Raw genomic sequence first — 19527 nt, 5'->3', positions numbered from 1 at the left:
ATGTTCGGGTAATTATGTCACTTAAAAACAGGTTTTTTTAGTAATGAATCAAAAATAAATATGCGAAAGCTGCATGATAATTCCAGATATTACAAATTTTTAAAACCTCCAACTACAGTAGGGTATACATAAAATATAGTCAGGAATATTGGTGGCTGCCAATGGTTTTGATGGTCCAATTTGAAAATCTGCATAGCTGATGGATTTAAAATTCCCGCACATGGTAACTTGAAGATGCCCACACTCAGCATACAGGATTTTCTTCCAACAGTGATGTGCAGGACATTAAGTCATTACTTCATACAGATGCAGTCATGTTGGTTTTTCCTTCCTCAGACATTGTATTTTTTTAATACTGATATTTCTTTGATGTGCCTATTGAGGTCTTCATAATCTAGGGGTCAGTCAAGTACATGTGTTTCAATGGAATAAGTTTAAGGAGTTGAGGTACTCTGAATAGCCATGCTGTCTCTACATATATAGCTGAGCACACACACACATCTGACAATAAATATCTTCAGGAGTATTTTTTTTTTTTAAATTATTTTTTCAAATATGACATATTGCATTTGTACAAAACTGTACAAAATACATGTGTTTTGTGAGGTGTACATTAAATTAGGTTGCACTGTAGAAACAACAGTTTCAGTGAGGTTGTCAGTTTATGTCAGAAGACACCAGATCCTGGTTGTCATAAAAACACATGATTCACCACCTTTTGAAACATGTATGTTATCAGTATAGGTTGTTAATGCTGTATTATCCAATGTTAATAGCTAAATGATATGCTGGATTACAGATTGTAGGAATACATCCAATATACATATTGTATTGATCTGGATTAGAAAATAATGCAATAAAATAGATGTTCGGGTAATTATGTCACTTAAAAACAGGTTTTTTTAGTAATGAATCAAAAATAAATATGCGAAAGCTGCATGATAATTCCAGATATTACAAATTTTTAAAACCTCCAACTACAGTAGGGTATACATAAAATATAGTCAGGAATATTGGTGGCTGCCAATGGTTTTGATGGTCCAATTTGAAAATCTGCATAGCTGATGGATTTAAAATTCCCGCACATGGTAACTTGAAGATGCCCACACTCAGCATACAGGATTTTCTTCCAACAGTGATGTGCAGGACATTAAGTCATTACTTCATACAGATGCAGTCATGTTGGTTTTTCCTTCCTCAGACATTGTATTTTTTTAATACTGATATTTCTTTGATGTGCCTATTGAGGTCTTCATAATCTAGGGGTCAGTCAAGTACATGTGTTTCAATGGAATAAGTTTAAGGAGTTGAGGTACTCTGAATAGCCATGCTGTCTCTACATATATAGCTGAGCACACACACACATCTGACAATAAATATCTTCAGGAGTATTTTTTTTTTTTAAATTATTTTTTCAAATATGACATATTGCATTTGTACAAAACTGTACAAAATACATGTGTTTTGTGAGGTGTACATTAAATTAGGTTGCACTGTAGAAACAACAGTTTCAGTGAGGTTGTCAGTTTATGTCAGAAGACACCAGATCCTGGTTGTCATAAAAACACATGATTCACCACCTTTTGAAACATGTATGTTATCAGTATAGGTTGCACTATACCAATTAATTTCCGGCTGGGTCGAAGATCGAGGTGTACCGAACTTTTGATAGAGAAGTTAACACCACAAGTCCTGTGATTGGTTATAAATGTGAGTGTGTTGGTTGTAAAAAAAATTAGTTTCATCTGGGCTAAAAATGTATGCAATTTTATTTGATGTAGTACCACCGTGTCAAGTAGCCTTGTGCTTGGAACATGTATGGGGTACCCGTAAAAAAAAGTACTAAAATTTTGTGCGAAACTAGGGGTGTTGCAGAAACATCTGGTTATACCGAAAATGAGCCATGAAAGGTACCATTTTCTGCAGTTAATACTTTGAGGTAGGGGTTGTAGTACTGATATTTATGGGTCACAGTTTGGTTGATATATTGCATATAGTGTTTTTAAACACAAACGTTAACATGGTCGCCTATGGGATTTGAATTGGTATAGTCCAACCTATGCTAGTGATGTCTGTTGACTCAAAATACTTGAACACTCTACAAAGTAGAACAAATATTTTATTCAACATCTAGAACACTAGTGTAAACAGCCATTAGGACAAGCATAAAACATTTTTTTCTGCAACCTGGTGACCCCATTTTAAAAACATTTTGAATAATAATTTTAATTTTTTTTTAAATAAATGTTTTCCTTTGTTTTGTTTACATTTATTGAGATGGACATGCACAGATGCAACTATAAAGCAAGTTCAGTGGATCCAAGACATAATTTGTGGGAAATGGATGTAACACAAAAATGTATACATATATCTTGCCCTATGACTTCAAAAAGACAAGATAACAAAGATGCCAACCCTTTTAAACATCTGAGTCCGGTTTGGTCAAAACACAGGTTAAATTAACCCTGGGGTAGTCTAATAATTTCCTGTTAATTATTTTTGCACAAATCCACAATAAAACTTTAGATTTGATTATGTTTGGTTGTTCTAAATCATGTTTGAACATACTTCAGTTGTGATTCATACTGATTCAGTCTCTGGATTTGAACAGTTGTGTTAATCATTGGTTAAGCTAACTTAACGTTTGAACAACCGGCCCCTGGTATGACCAGTGACTAACATCCGGCCCCTGGTATGACCAGTGACTAACAACTGGCCCCTGGTATGACCTGTGACAAACATGAAAAACTCAAATTCATGATCAGATCAGGATCCTCTCTGGGATTAAAATGTAAAACTTACTTCTTGCGCAGCATGTGGATGTCTTGTTTCTGGTAAACAAGCAACAAGCAGGTCACCGCCTCTGTCTGCAGAGATGGGGCCATGTACTGTAAAATAATATGCATATTTATAGAAATAAACTACACTATTTACAGACATTTTAATTTTAAAGCCATCAAACTTTTAAAATACCTAAAGAAATCTGGAAACTAAACACAAATAAGGATTGTATGAATACTTAAAACTATTAGTCTAGATAGAAAGCTAGAAACTATGTAAATATTATCAATTTCATGAATACTTTATACACATTACAAATATCATTTTATAGTTGGATGGAAATCAAATATAACAAAAGATTTTTTTTATGAACATTTTATATTCTGAAAACACCTACAGAAGACTAGAAACTATTTTTTTTTTTTTTTAAAGAATACTTTATGCACGATTAAAATATCTGTTGATGGAAATTAAATAAAAATAAGGATTTCATGAATACTTGATATTCTCATGATTAAAATACATCAGGCTGAAAAGTAAAAACAAACAAGGATTTGATGAAAACTTACTCATTTTATCAGATCTAGAGACAGCTGGAATTAAAGTGTTTTTATTAACAATTTACGCAGCCAGTTTAGTGTAGTGTAGTTTAGTTAATGACTGGATTCCAGTTTAGACCACAACGACTCACCTTGCTGATGATGTCATAGTGTAGTTTAGACTCTATAATAGTATTCTAGTCTACACCACAATGACTCACCTTGCTGATGATGTCATAGCGTAGTTTAGACTATAATAGTATTCCAGTCTACACCACAACAACTCATCTTGCTGATGATGTCATAGTGTAGTTTAGACTATGTAGTATTAGACTGATGAATAGTATTAGACTAGTATTCCAGTCTACACCACAACTCACCTTGCTGATGATGTCAGTGTAGTTTAGACTATATTGGTATTCCAGTCTACACCACAACAACTCACCTTGCTGATGATGTCACAGCATAGTTTACTCTATAATAGTATTCCAGTCTACACCACAACAACTCACCTTGCTGATGATGTCAGTGTAGTTTAGACTATATTGGTATTCCAGTCTACACCACAACAACTCACCTTGCTGATGATGTCAAGAGTAGTTTAAGCTCTATAATAGTATTCCAGCAGGGCTTCTAGAATTCTATAAAAATCCACTAGCCATGGGATCAGTGATTTTAAAAATGTACTAGCCATGATTAAAAATGTACTAGCCCTACTTTAAATAAGTACAAAGTTACTAATAGTAATAATCAGATATGTTACCTAAAGAGGGAGATTGAGCTTAAAAATCCTTAAATTGGGGTAGAAAGAGGGGGAAAGATATTCATATTTACAAAATATGTAAATGCAGCATCTGACAAGGGTTTTTTTCCACTAGCCGTCGGGCTAGTTATATTAATTATTTACTAGCCCAACACTGAATATCACTAGCCATGGGAGTGGGGCTACCGTAATCTAGAAGCCCTGATTCCAGTCTACACCACAACAACTCACCTTGCTGATGATGTTAGTGTAGTTTTAGACTCTATAATAGTATTCCAGTCTACACAACAACTCACCTTGCTGATGATGTCATAGTGTAGTTTAGACTCTATAATAGTATTCCAGTCTATACCACGATTCACCTTGCTGATGATGTCAGTGTAGTGTAGACTATAATAGTATTCCAGTCTACACCACGACTCACCTTGTTGATGATGTCAGTGTAGTTTAGACTATAATAGTATTCCAGTCTACACCACAACGACTCACCTTGCTGATGATGTCATAGTGTAGTGTTGACTCTATAATAGTATTCCAGTCTACACCATGACGACTCACCTTGCTGATGATGTCATAGTGTAGTTCAGACACTATAATAGTATTCCAGTCTACACGACTCACCTTGCTGATGATGTTATAGCGTAGTTTAGACTCTATAATAGTATTCCAGTCTACATCATGAAGACTCACCTTGCTGATGATGTCATAGTGTAGTTTAGACTCTATAATAGTATTCCAGTCTATACCACGACTCACCTTGCTGATGATGTCATAGTGCAGTTTAGACTATAATAGTATTCCAGTCTATACCACTACGACTCACCTTGCTGATGATGTTAGTGTCGACTCTATAATAGTATTCCAGTCTACACCATGACGACTCACCTTGCTGATGATGTCATAGTGTAGTTCAGACTCTATAATAGTATTCCAGTCTACACGACTCACCTTGCTGATGTTATAGTGTAGTTTAGACTCTATAATAGTATTCCAGTCTACACCACAACGACTCACCTTGCTGATGATGTCATAGTGTAGTGTTGACTCTATAATAGTATTCCAGTCTACACCATGACGACTCACCTTGCTGATGATGTCATAAGTGTAGTTTACTCTATAACAGTATTCCAGTCTACACCACGACCTTGCTGATGATGTTATAGCGTAGTTTAGACTCTATAATAGTATTCCAGTCTACATCATGAAGACTCACCTTGCTGATGATGTCATAGTGCAGTTTAGACTATAATAGTATTCCAGTCTATACCACTACGACTCACCTTGCTGATGTTAGTGTTGACTCTTTAATAGTATTCCAGTCTACACGACGACGACTCACTTTGCAGATGATGTTAGTGTCGACTCTATAATAGTATTCCAGTCTACACGACGACGACTCACCTTGCAGAGGATGTTAGTGTTGACTCTATAATAGTATTCCAGTTTACACGACGACGACTCACCTTGCAGAGGATGTTAGTGAGTGGTTCCAGGAGGTCACTCTTCAGCTGAGATTTTGCGACAACTTGCGCCAGGAGGATATACGATGCAGACTTGTAGTCGACAATCTTCGACCGCAGTCCTTGCACCAGCGACTCAAACAAGGATGACACGAGTTGCTTGGTAACCGGTCCTGAGTCAAGGATTCCCAGGACAGTGGTTGCATAGAAGGAGAAGACAACTCTGAGTGGAGACTCGTGGACAACACCTTCCTCATCAGTGTAAACCTGAACACACAGTAACTTAAAATTTAAATCTTACTGTTTTATCAAGAAAACACACAGTAACTTAAATCTTACTGTTTTATCAAGAAAACACACAGTAACTTAAATCTTACTGTTTTATCAATGAAAACACTCACTGCAACTTAAATCTTACTGTTTTATCAAAAAAACCCACAAAGTAACTTAAATCTTGCTGTTTTGTCAAGAAAACACACACAGTAACTTAAAACTTACTGTGCAGCCTATATTTGAACCCACCCCCCCCCCCCCCCCCCCATGGCATGTTTGTTTTGTTTTATTCCAGAGATTAAAACATGGTGTGTTTTTTTAAAAGGTCACTATTATACACAATGATATGTATTTTAACTATGTTGACCTGAGAATAATGGTATCATCTCTGCTTAATGTGTTGCTCACTATATGTGATTTTGTTATTTATTTGTTTTTCACATCAGTTACCCACTCTGGAGGTCTTTTTATTAAAATTTACATGACATCCACATTATTGAAATGCTATTCATTTATTGATAGACTATTACATGTATATCTTTCGAAAAGAAATTGGGGCTCTTTCATAGATGTCTTAAAACAACTATATCGCACTAATACATTCCTGGATAATGATAATGGATAATAATATAACTATACTATCAATGAACTGTAGAGGCTTAAATGATTATTTGAAAAGAAAGGAAATTTTTCAATATTTAAAAAAGAAATCGGCAAATATATACTGTCTTCAAGATGTACATTTTACTAAAGATCAAGAACAAATTATTATGCAACAATGGGGTTACAGTCAATGCTATTTTAGTTCATATAAATCTAATGCCCGTGGCATTAATAATAATTTTGAATTTAAGGTTACAAATAAATTTAATGATAATGTTGGAAATGTGTTAGCATTAACGATAGAAATAGATAATCAATCACTATTACTTATTTGTATTTATGGCCCTAACACAGATACACCAGGATTTTTTGCTAATATAGAGACTATTATAGAATCATCTGAAAGTAAATATACAATTGTTTGTGGGGACTGGAATCTTGTTCAAGATCCCGCCCTTGATTTATTTAATTACAAACAATTGAATAACCCAAAAGATCGAATACAAGTTACAGATTTTAAAGAAACATTAGACCTTGTAGATCCTTGGAGGGAAAAAATCCTAATTTGAAAAGGTTCTCTTGGAGGCAGCAAACCCCAATAAAACAGTCTCGGTTAGATTTTGTTCTTATTTCGCATAACCTTTTATCTTCAGTTACTTCAAGTAATATTCTACCAAGTTTCAAGTCTGATCATTTACCAATTACATTAACACTGAAATTAAAAGAAATTGAAAGAGGAAAAGGTTTTTGGAAATTTAATAATTCCTTACTTCATGATCATAAATATGTAAGTTTAGTCAAAGAAACTATAAAAGAAACTCTTGAACAATATAAAGATACAGAAAATAATAATTTTAACTTTACCATAAACGACCAATTACTATGGGAAACACTACTATTTATGATACGTGGAAAAACAATTTTATATTCATCAACTAAAAAGAAAGTTCAGATGAAAGATGAAATAGACTTAAATATTAAACTAGATGACTTAACAAAAGATTTAGATATTTCAAATAATATTGAAGTAAAAAATAATATTATAAAAGAAATTAAAAAGATAAACAGTAAAATAGAAGATATAAGTATTAAAAAATCAAAAGGAAATTTTATACTGTCTAAAGCTAGGTGGATGGAAAAAGGCGAGAAACCAACAAAATATTTTTTAAAGTTAGAATCAAGATTTTTTTTAAATAAATCCTTTACTGAATTAGAAATTCAGGATGGCAAAATTATTAATAAAACATCAGATATATTACATGAAACAAAAATATTTTATGAAAAATTATATTCTAAAAAAGATACCAGTGAAATAGATTTTAATGAATTATTTGATGAAAATGTTTTTTCTAAACTTAATCAAGAAGGTAAATTGACATATGATGAAATACTAATAGCTTTAAAAAATATGAAAAATGAAAAAGAGTCCAGGACCTGATGGGTTTACCGCAGAATTCTTTTAAAAAATTTGGAGAGACTTGAATAAATATTTATTAGGATCATTGAATTATGCATATCAGACAGATAATCTTTCTATAACTCAAAAACAAGGTATTATTACATGCATTCCCAAGGGAAATAAGCCTAAACAATTTTTTTAAAATTGGAGGCCAATTTCATTGTTAAATGTTTCATATAAAATTGCATCAGCTGCTATAGCACAAAGAATAAAATTAGTGTTGCCTATTATAATTAGCGAAGAACAAAAAGGTCTCATGTCAGGACGATATATAGGTGAGGTAACAAGACTAATATATGACATCATGGAGTATACAGAAAATCAACAAAATTCCTGTCTTATTATTGTTAATTGACTTTGAAAAGGCATTTGATTCTGTAGACTGGGGATTTATTTCTAATATTCTGAAATATTTTGGTTTTGGTCCTTCAATACAAAAATGGATTTCAATTTTTCATAAAGATTCTCAATCTACTGTTCTTGTTAATGGTTTTGCTTCATCTTTTTTTAAATTAGGAAGAGGTTGCCATCAAGGGGATCCGATATCTCCATATATATTTCTCATTTGTGGTGAGATCCTTAATAGGATGCTAAAAACTAAAAATAACATAAAAGGTTTAACAATTGGAAATATAGAATTTTTATTAACTCAATTTGCAGACGACACAACAGTAATTTTAGATGGAACAGAAAAAAGCCTCTATGGAGTTCTAAATGTATTGGCGATTTATGCGAGATTTTCGGGCCTTAAAGTTAATGTGGAGAAAACTAAGTTAATATGGATAGGTTCTAAGAAGAGGAGTAGATACAAATTATGTAAAGAATGGAAATTTGATTGGACACACACGTTTGATTTATTAGGTATAAAATTTGATATTGACTTAGAAAATATGGTACAGATTAATTATAAGAATAAATTAAACTCAATAAAGAATCTGTTAAAAATTTGGTCTAGTAGAACTTTAACACCATTAGGGAGAAATATAATATTAAAGAGTCTTATTTTACCAAAATTAAATCATCTAATTTCAACCCTTCCTAATCCACCAGATGACGATATTCAACTACTACAGAGACAATTTTTTTCTTTCATATTGAATGGGAAACCTGATAAAATTAAGCATATTCAAATGTCAAAAAATATGAAAGATGGTGGTATTAAAGTTACAATAGTCAAAGAATTTATTAAAGCACAAAAAATTGCTTGGATTAGAAGATTAGTTATCACCGACTCTAAATGGAAGGGATTGATTATTTATGAGTATAAATGTTTAGCTAATATAATGGATTTTGACTGAAGAAATAGGAAAACACTGTCAATATATTTATAATTATTTTTGGAAAGAAATATTAACAGCATGGGGAACATATCTTAAAAAATGCAAATCAAACTCAGTATTTGAAGAGATACTGTCAGAATATATCTGGAATAATGACATAAAAATAAATGGAAATTCAATATTCTATAGAGATTGGTTTGAGGGAGGGATAAAATTTATTAATGATTTAGTTAACGAAAGAGGTAAATTTTTAACTTATAATGAATTTAAACTAGTTTTTAATATCAATACTAATTTTTTAACTTATCAAGGTGTAATTAATGTGGTAAAACAATATTTTAAATTGTGTAAAGTTGAACTGAAAAATAAACTGTCGTTTCCCATATTACCATATAATATTAGAAAGTTAAATATAACAGTTAGAGGAAGTAAACATTACTATAATACTTTACTAAATTCGTCATTCTCAAAATCGGCATACAATTTAAAATGGGAAAACATTTTTAATTGTATTTTTTCAGATTCTGATTGGAAAATAATAAATATAATTCCTTTATGCTGTACTGATAGTAGTGAATTGCGCTGGTTTCAGTTTAAAATAATTCATAATATACTTCCTGTTAATACCTTCTACTGAATCTTATATAAAATTGGTTATATTTCTTGTCCGAAGTGTAATTTTTGTAATTTAGAACTTGGTACAATTACCCATTTATTTTGGGAATGCACTTTAGTCAACTCAATTTGGAATGATATTCAGAGCCAGATTAATGTAAAAATGGGTAGCAATATTAAATTTAATAAAGAAAATGTAATTTTTGGCTTTAAAAGTAGAAATAATGATCCCATTAATGCCATTGTACTCGTTACAAAACACGTAATATTTAAAAGTCATTTTAATGCATATGTACCCCGTTTGAAATGGATCCAAAAAGAGTTGACGGAGTACTATTATGTTACAAAAGTAGCGGCTTTTTCCGCGTGCAACTATGATAAATTCACCAAATTTTTGTCAATTTGTCACAATATATTTAAAACCTAGATTGTATTTCTTCTCTTCTTTTTTTGATACTTATTATGTCCTTAGTCTCCTTTTGAATTTTTCATACATGTATGTCTGATTTCATGTGGATCTTTTTATCATATGTACTGTATACATCTGTGTGTGGATATCATGTCAATAAAAATGGGAATAATAAAAAACAAAAAACAAAAAAAACACACACAGTAACTTAAACCATACTGTTTTATGAAGAAAACGCACAGTAACTTAAACTGTACTATTTTATCAAGAAAATGCACATAATAACTTAAATCTTCCTGTTTCAGAGTAAACATTTGTATATTTTAACGAAACCACATTGATTTATTAATCAAACATTTGGTAATTCTGACAGTCTTAGAGAGGAAACCTGCTACAGTTTGCCATTAGTAGCAAGAGATCTTTTAGATGCACCATTCCACAGACAGGATAGCACATACCATAGTCTTTGATATACCAGTCGTGGTGCCTCGCTCAAAAGAGAATTAGCCCAATGGACATGGATCCTAGATGGACCGCACGTCAGGTGAGCACTTTACACTGGGCTACGTCCTGCCCCTAGTTCCGGTCATCCAATTGCTCATTACAGCTTTGACTTATTAATCATTATACTGCTTTGACTTATTAATAATTATACTGCTTTGACTTATTAATCATTATGCTGCTTTGACTTATTAATCATTATGCTGCTTTGACTTATTAATCATTATGCTGAAATCAACTTTCTTTGGAATCCCATTACAGCTTTGACTTATTAATCATTATACAGCTTTGACTTATTAATCATTATACTGCTTTGACTTATTAATCATTATGCTGAAATCAACTTTCTTTGGAATCCCATTACAGCTTTGACTTATTAATAATTATACTGCTTTGACTTATTAATCATTATACAGCTTTGACTTATTAATCATTATACAGCTTTGACTTATTAATCATTATACAGCTTTGACTTATTAATCATTATACTGCTTTGACTTATTAATCATTATACTGCTTCGACTTATTAATCATTATACAGCTTCGACTTATTAATCATTATACTGCTCGACTTATTAATCATTATACTGCTTTGACTTATTAATCATTATGCTGAAATCAACTTTCTTTGGAATCCCATTACAGCTTTGACTTATTAATCATTATGCTGAAATCAACTTTCTTTGGAATCCCATTACAGCTTTGACTTATTAATCATTATACTGCTTTGACTTATTAATCATTATACTGCTTTGACTTATTAATCATTATACAGCTTCGACTTATTAATCATTCACTGCTTTGACTTATTAATAATTATACTGCTTTGACTTATTAATCATTATACTGCTTCGACTTATTAATCATTATACTGCTTTGACTTATTAATCATTATGCTGAAATCAACTTTCTTTGGAATCCCATTACAGCTTTGACTTATTAATCATTATGCTGAAATCAACTTTCTTTGGAATCCCATTTCAGTCGGGAGTACATTTTGTGTGTTGCTAAGTTAGTGTCAAACTGAGCTTCACAGAGATACACATGATCACATGTCAAGTCACATGACATAAACTTGATAATACCAAGCTTCTACAAAGTGTTTTCAGATTGGAATTATTTCTCTGCAACATGATCACCACAAAGAAATATGATGTTATTTGCACCCCCCTCGTGGAATTATTTCTCTGCAATATGATCACCACAAAGAAATGTTATTTGCACCCCACTCGTGGAATTATTTCTCTGCAACATGATCACCACAAAGAAATATGTTATTTGCACCCCACTCATGGAATTATTTCTCTGCAACATGATCACCACAAAGAAATATGTTATTTGCACCCCTCTCGTGGAATTATTTCTCCATAACAACATGACTAACATGAAACTAACATGAACCCCAAAAAGAAATATGATGTTATTTGCACTCACCTCGTGGAATTATTTCTCCATAACAACATGACTAACATGAACCCCACAAAGAAATATGTTATTTGCACTCACCTCAATGAACCTGGGCAGCATGTTGCACACAAAGGCCAGAAATGCTGGGTTTGTTCGGCAGTGCTTGACCAGCGTCGACCTAGCAAGGTGGACTCCAGACTTCTACAAACATCAGAATCAGTTTTACATTTATGTCACACATGGCACAGGGATCTCACAAATCCATCAAAATCACTATGAAGTGACAGCAATTTGTATGAGATTCCCAGGTTTCACTAGCTTGATAAATTGTTATGTTGGATCAATTTTGTTATCTGGCAAACTTATATGGTTACAATGTCATGTACTTGGCTTACAGACACTGCTAATTTCAATACCTGTATTATACAAAATGAGTACTCATGACATGTACTATTATACCTTTCCCACATCAACAATAAACTACACTCAATACACTACGGTAACTACATTTTGTTAACATTTACTATCATGCATTACAGTAAACATCCTAACACAAAAACTATATTTCTCTGTTTGTAACCATGGAAACGGTGACCTACTTGCAGTGGAGAGAGCCAATCCCATTTGGAAGCGGTGCGGGAGTCGAAGTTGATCAACTGAACGGTGCGCACGAAGATCTTCGTCTCGTGATACGGCAGAATACACAGCATCAGATCATCAACGTTGTACAGCTGAATGTGATACCTGACAATGGTAAACAATACAATGTGATACCTGACAATGGTAGACAACACAATGTGATATCTGACAATGGTAGACAATACAATGTGATACCTCTACACATTATATAATATAATGTGATACCTGACAATGGTAGACAATACAATGTGATACCTGACAATGGTAGACAACACAATGTGATACCTGACAATGGTAGACAATACAATGTGATACCTCTACACATTATACAATACAATGTGATACCTCTACACATTATACAATACAATGTGATACCTGACAATGGTAGACAATACAATGTGATACCTCTACACATTATACAATACAATATGATACCTGTACAAATTAAACAATACAGTGTGATACCTGACAATGGTAGACAATACAATGTGATACCTGACAATGGAAGCAGGCTCAGTTTAAAGTTTGTTTGTTTTGTTTAACGACACCACTGGAGCACATTGATTAATTAATCATCGGGTATTGGATGTCAAACATTTGGTAATTCTGACTCATAGTCATCAGAGGAAACCCGCTACATTTTTCTAATACAGCAAGGTATCTTTTATATGCACTTTCCCACAGAAAGGAAAACACATACCATGGCCTTTGTCCAGTTGTGGTGTATTGGTTGGAACGAGAAAAAGCCCAATCAGTTGAATGGATCCACCGAGGTGGTTCGATCCTGCAAACCGACTGAGCTATATCCCGCCCCGAAGCAGGGTGAGAGTTACTACCTGTAAATGAGCCACTCAGTCTGTAGATGAGCCACTCTAGCGCTGTGTGTGCCGGTCGGAGGAGGAAGTAGGGTGAGTGTTACTACCTGTAAATGAGCCACTCTAGCGCCGTGTGTGCCGGTCGGAGGAGGAAGTCGGGTGAGAGTTACTACCTGTAAATGAGCCACTCTAGCGCCTTGTGTGCCGGTCGGAGGAGGAAGTAGGGTGAGTGTTACTACCGGTAAATGAGCCACTCTAGCGCCGTGTGTGCCGGTCGGAGGAGGAAGTCGGGTGAGAGTTACTACCTGTAAATGAGCCACTCTAGCGCCTTGTGTGCCGGTCGGAGGAGGAAGTAGGGTGAGTGTTACTACCTGTAAATGAGCCACTCTAGTGCCGTGTGTGCCGGTCGGAGGAGGAAGTAGGGTGAGAGTTACTACCTGTAAATGAGCCACTCTAGCGCCTTGTGTGCCGGTCGGAGGAGGAAGTAGGGTGAGAGTTACTACCTGTAAATGAGCCACTCTAGCGCCGTGTGTGCCGGTCGGAGGAGGAAGTAGGGTGAGAGTTACTACCTGTAAATGAGCCACTCTAGCGCCGTGTGTGCCGGTCGGAGGAGGAAGTAGGGTGAGAGTTACTACCTGTAAATGAGCCACTCTAGCGCCTTGTGTGCCGGTCGGAGGAGGAAGTAGGGTGAGTTACTACCTGTAAATGAGCCACTCTAGCCTGTAAAGGGTGAGAGAGCCACTCTGTAAATGAGCCACTCTAGCGCTGTGTGTGCCGGTCGGAGGAGGAAGTAGGGTGAGAGTTACTACCGGTAAATGAGTCACTCTAGCGCCTTGTGTGCCGGTCAGAGGAGGGAGGGAGTTACTACCTGTAAATGAGCCACTCAGTCTGTAAATGAGCCACTCTAGCGCCGTGTGTGCCGGTCGGAGGAGGAAGTAGGGTGAGAGTTACTACCTGTAAATGAGCCACTCTAGCGCCGTGTGTGCCGGTCGGAGGAGTAAGTAGGGTGAGAGTTACTACCTGTAAATGAGCCACTCAGTCTGTAGATGAGCCACTCTAGCGCCTTGTGTGCCGGTCGGAGGAGGAAGTAGGGTGAGTGTTACTACCGGTAAATGAGCCACTCTAGCGCCTTGTGTGCCGGTCGGAGGAGGAAGTAGGGTGAGTGTTACTACCGGTAAATGAGCCACTCTAGCGCCTTGTGTGCCGGTTGGAGGAGGAAGTAGGGCGAGAGTTACTACCTGTAAATGAGCCACTCTAATGTCTCGTGTGCCGGTCGGAGGAGGAAGTAGGGTGAGAGTTACTACCGGTAAATGAGCCACTCTAGCGACTTCTGTGCCGGTCGGAGGAGGAAGTAGGGTGAGAGTTACTACCTGTAAATGAGCCACTCTAGAGCCTTGTGTGCCGGTCAGAGGAGGAAGTAGGGTGAGAGCCTACCTGTAAATGAGCCACTCTAGCGCCTTGTGTGCCGGTCGGAGGAGGAAGTAGGGTGAGTGTTACTACCTGTAAATGAGCCACTCTAGCGCCTTGTGTGCCGGTCGGAGGAGGAAGTAGGGTGAGAGTTACTACCTGTAAATGAGCCACTCTAGCGCCTTGTGTGCCGGTTGGAGGAGGAAGTAGGGCGAGAGTTACTACCTGTAAATGAGCCACTCTAATGTCTCGTGTGCCGGTCGGAGGAGGAAGTAGGGTGAGAGTTACTACCGGTAAATGAGCCACTCTAGCGACTTCTGTGCCGGTCGGAGGAGGAAGTAGGGTGAGAGTTACTACCTGTAAATGAGCCACTCTAGAGCCTTGTGTGCCGGTCAGAGGAGGAAGTAGGGTGAGAGTTACTACCTGTAAATGAGCCACTCTAGCGCCTTGTGTGCCAGTCAGAGGAGGAAGTAGGGTGAGAGTTACTACCTGTAGATGAGCCACTCTAGCGCTGTGTGTGCCGGTCGTCGGAGGAAGTAGGGTGAGAGTTACTACCTGTAAATGAGCCACTCTAGCGCCTTGTGTGCCAGTCAGAGGAGGAAGTAGGGTGAGAGTTACTACCTGTAAATGAGCCACTCTAATGTCTCGTGTGCCGGTCGGAGGAGGAAGCAGGGTGAGAGTTACTACCTGTAAATGAGCCACTCTAACGTCTTGTGTGCCGGTCGGAGGAAGCAGGGTGAGAGTTACTACTTGTAAATGAGCCACTCTAACGTCAGTCTGTAGATGAGCCACTACCTGTAAATGAGCCACTCTACCTGTAAATGAGCCAGGGTGAGAGTTACTACCTGTAAATGAGCCACTCTACCTGTAAATGAGCCACTCTAACGCATTGTGTGCCGGTCAGAGGAGGAAGCAGGATGAGAGTTACTACTAGTAAATGACCCACTCTACCTGTAAATGACCCACTCTACCTGTAAATGAGCCACTCTACCTGTAAATGAGCCACTCAGTCTGTAGATGAGCCACTCAGTCTGTAGATGAGCCACTCTACCTGTAAATGAGCCACTCTACCTATAAATGAGCCATTCACCTGTAAATGAGCCACTCTAATGCCTTGTGTGCCGGTCGGAGGAGGAAGTAGGGTGACAGTCTCAACAAGAAAGACGAGATTGTTTTGTCAAGCTTCTCGTTCACTTCCTTCGTCTGCACACTTCGTTCAAACGTTTGTGATGCTTCACTGAACAGACTGCGATGAAACTCCTCGAACCCAGCATCTATAGACTCCAGCTCTTCCAAACCATTTATACCTGAAAATAAACAGAATTCTATAGACTCCAGCTCTTCCAAACCGTTTATAACTGAAATAAACACGATTCTATAGACTCCAGCTCTTCCAAACCATTTATACCTGAAAATAATCACAACAGCTCTTTTTAACCATTTATACCTGAAAATAATCACATCAGCTTTCACAAACCATTTATACCTGAAAATAATCACATATATAGACTTCAATTCTTCTAAACTATTTATACCTCAAATATAAACCTATATCAGTTAGTGTTATATGTAATTAGTATACTAGTCAGCAAGTATCATACACAAAATACAACATTCCAATTATTTTTAACACATACATTTATCAAGTTTTGACAGTGACAACCTTTAAATGTTACCTTCATAATAAACTATTCACAAACTGTGAGCTATACAGTTTCAATCTATTTGACCGTATACATACATTATATTGCCAGTAATGAGTAAAAAGTGTTATTCCTACTTTTACTTTCACTAGGGTTCGACACATCCACTAGCACTCAGACCCAGATTCTGAATTTTTGGTCTGGGCTAGTAAACATTATCAACCAAATTACAATAATACAACACACAGGACACTAGACAAAGCTTCTGTTAGGGCCAGTGTCTTTCTCATACACTTGTCAAACACTGCTTGCACATAGGTAAAGCATCTCACAAAATACCTTTAACATTTCACAATTTCTTCTGAACAGGTTTAATCTGGATACATACCGAGTGCGAAAAATGTTTCCCTGTCAAGAGCTGCTGCATCGACCGGATTAAACAAGAGAGAGGTCTTCCGTGTGTCGCCTCCCAACACCACCTGCGTATGAGGAACAGCTAGACGCTGGAGCTGTTTTGCTAACGATGTCATGCTGTTTACTTCGTCTTTTAGATACCTGTAAACAAGGGAGACAACTTGTATTTAAATATCCATGTTTTATCATGCTGTTTACTTCGTCTTTTAGATACCTGGAAACATGGGAGACAACTTGTATTTAAATATCCATGTTTTATCATGCCGTTTACTTAGTCTTTTAGATACCTGAAAACAAGGGAGACAACTTATATTTAAATATCCATGTTTTATCATGCTGTTTACTTAGTCTTATAGGTTGCATAGTACCAAAGAAGAGAGTTCCATGTCAGAGTTCGACGTGCACCGTCAAATATTTACGGAGTAAAAGCAGCTGTGGGTGTGATTGGTAGTAATATGTGACATTGATTATTTGTGCAAATACTATTATTTATTGACAATAAATAAATACACTTTTATTTGTCATACAGTTGTTATGCAGTATATACCAGAGGTTGAAACTAATGCGGGGTACTCCCAAAAATGGAAGTGCAATTTTCAGCAAAAATGACGGTTGCTATTAAAAACATTAATTAAATCTGTTAAATGATATGTGACCCCCCATTTTCTTGTAGGTAGATTAGATGTGAGGTGCCACACTTTCTATTGCTGTACTTACTGGGTGTGTTGAAACGCTGCTTATATCAGTTTTATTAGTAAACGTTAACATTATCGGCAATAGGAATTGATTTGGTCTATTAGAACCTTTAGATACCTGTAAACAAGGGCGACAACTTGTATTTAAATATCCATGTTTTATCATGCTGTTTACTTCGTCTTTTAGATACCTGTAAACAAGGGCGACAACTTGTATTTAAATATCCATGTTTTATCATGCTGTTTACTTAGTCTTTTAGATACCTGTAAACAAGGGAGACAACTTGTATTTAAATATCCGTGTTTTGTCATGCTGTTTACTTCGTCTTTTAGATACCTGTAAACATGAGACAACTTGTATTTAAATATCCGTTTTATCATGCTGTTTATTTAGTCTTTTAGATACCTGTAATTCAAGGGAGACAACTTGTATTTAAATATCCATGTTTTGTCATCTTGTATTTAAATATCCGTGTTTCATCATGCTGTTTACTTAGGTCTCACTACACAGATGTCATCTGCCATTGAAACCCATGTTAAATTGCCCAACTTCAAACGAAGATTGCCAATAGAACGGGTTCTCATTGGCACTAACAACATAGACCATTGCGAACATACATTATATAAGCATTTATTTTCACTCCAAAATTGAGAACATTTCCGTCTCAGTTTTTTGCTATATTACCGCATCTGGCTGTAGTACATGTCCGAAAAGGTGGTTCATTACCCAATTCACTCCTGCTGTCTCTTATGCTGTACACCCATTTCTCAAAAGGTCAATGCACAATATTACAAAATAACATGGGTAAAATACAGCCAGAAGGCTTACCATTAAACATACATATTGTTTTAATTCTTCACCATTTCCTAGAAGTGAATATGTGAACCATAACGTGTCACAATTAGGAACTATAGTAGACTGTGATGAATGAACTCTCACCCGGAAGTGATCTGTGTAGTGAGACCGTAGTCTTTTAGATACCTGTAAACAAGGGAGAAAACTTGTATTTATATATCAGTGTTTTATCATGCTGTTTACTTCAGTCTTTTAGATACCTATAAACAAGGGAGACAACTTTCCATGTTTTACATTAATTGTTTACTTCTGTCTTTTGAGGCATCGTGAAAAAAGGTATGTAAAATGTGGGGATGAAACCTATACAGTGTTCTCGCTGGGTGAAAATTAAAGGAGGGCGGCCGCTCGGCACCACACCCTTCAAAAAAACTAAACAAAACAACCAATAAACGAAAAGCAAAAAAACAAAGGGGGGGGGGGGGGGGGGGGGGGGGGGGGGGAGAGTAGTTTGGTTACCATATTGTTGTGTGTTGGTAGACTTTGAGAAAAGACATACTCCTTATTTTGCCTACAAAAAAGTGCAAAGGGGTTTATAAAATTTAACCGAAGATGATGTCGGTCTGACATTCACTGGCAGTTCCGGTTTTGCTGGACCGATCAAAGTTTTAATATTATTATTTTTAATAAAGATTTCAAGATATACGAAAAACAATAAAGATGTTTGTAAAGTGATCTCCTAATGTAGTTTCGTTTTTGTAAAGACGGTGTAAATATTATTTGGCATTCAAGATAAATGATTTTAATGATAAACACTACCACTTTCGTTGTTTTTATAAGCGTTCATATCCCCTAAAAATTAAAAGTTTACAATATTTTATAAAGAACTGCTGAATAAACAGAATAACAGAAAGGAAAAAAGTGCATTTGGAAATAGCAGAGATAGGTGCAGAGATAGGTGCTGGAAAATAAAGAGGGGCGCTAAAAAAATAAAGGAGGGCGGGGAACGTGAAAGGCGGGCGGCAAAATGG

The 19527-nt window shown here is 36.0% G+C and overlaps 1 protein-coding gene across 1 annotated transcript in view; it reads right to left on the bottom strand.

Moving 5' to 3' along the window:
- The window catches only part of LOC121376381 (HEAT repeat-containing protein 1-like), a 74425-nt gene that overhangs the window by 48106 nt on the left and 6792 nt on the right, over positions 1–19527 (bottom strand). The window contains exons 2-7 of the mRNA XM_041504231.1: positions 16983–17149; positions 16042–16258; positions 12690–12834; positions 12190–12291; positions 5547–5810; positions 2803–2888 (exon numbers count right to left, since the gene is read on the bottom strand). Of these exons, the coding sequence (XP_041360165.1) occupies positions 2803–2888; positions 5547–5810; positions 12190–12291; positions 12690–12834; positions 16042–16258; positions 16983–17124 (956 nt within the window). The 5' untranslated portion in view covers positions 17125–17149. The remainder of the gene's footprint in view (positions 1–2802; positions 2889–5546; positions 5811–12189; positions 12292–12689; positions 12835–16041; positions 16259–16982; positions 17150–19527) is intronic.

Source organism: Gigantopelta aegis, chromosome 6 (assembly GCF_016097555.1).
Source record: "Gigantopelta aegis isolate Gae_Host chromosome 6, Gae_host_genome, whole genome shotgun sequence".
NCBI classification, from domain to species: domain Eukaryota; kingdom Metazoa; phylum Mollusca; class Gastropoda; order Neomphalida; family Peltospiridae; genus Gigantopelta; species Gigantopelta aegis.
The sequence above is the reverse complement of the archived record's forward strand: the minus strand, read 5'-3'. Positions and strand labels throughout refer to the sequence as shown.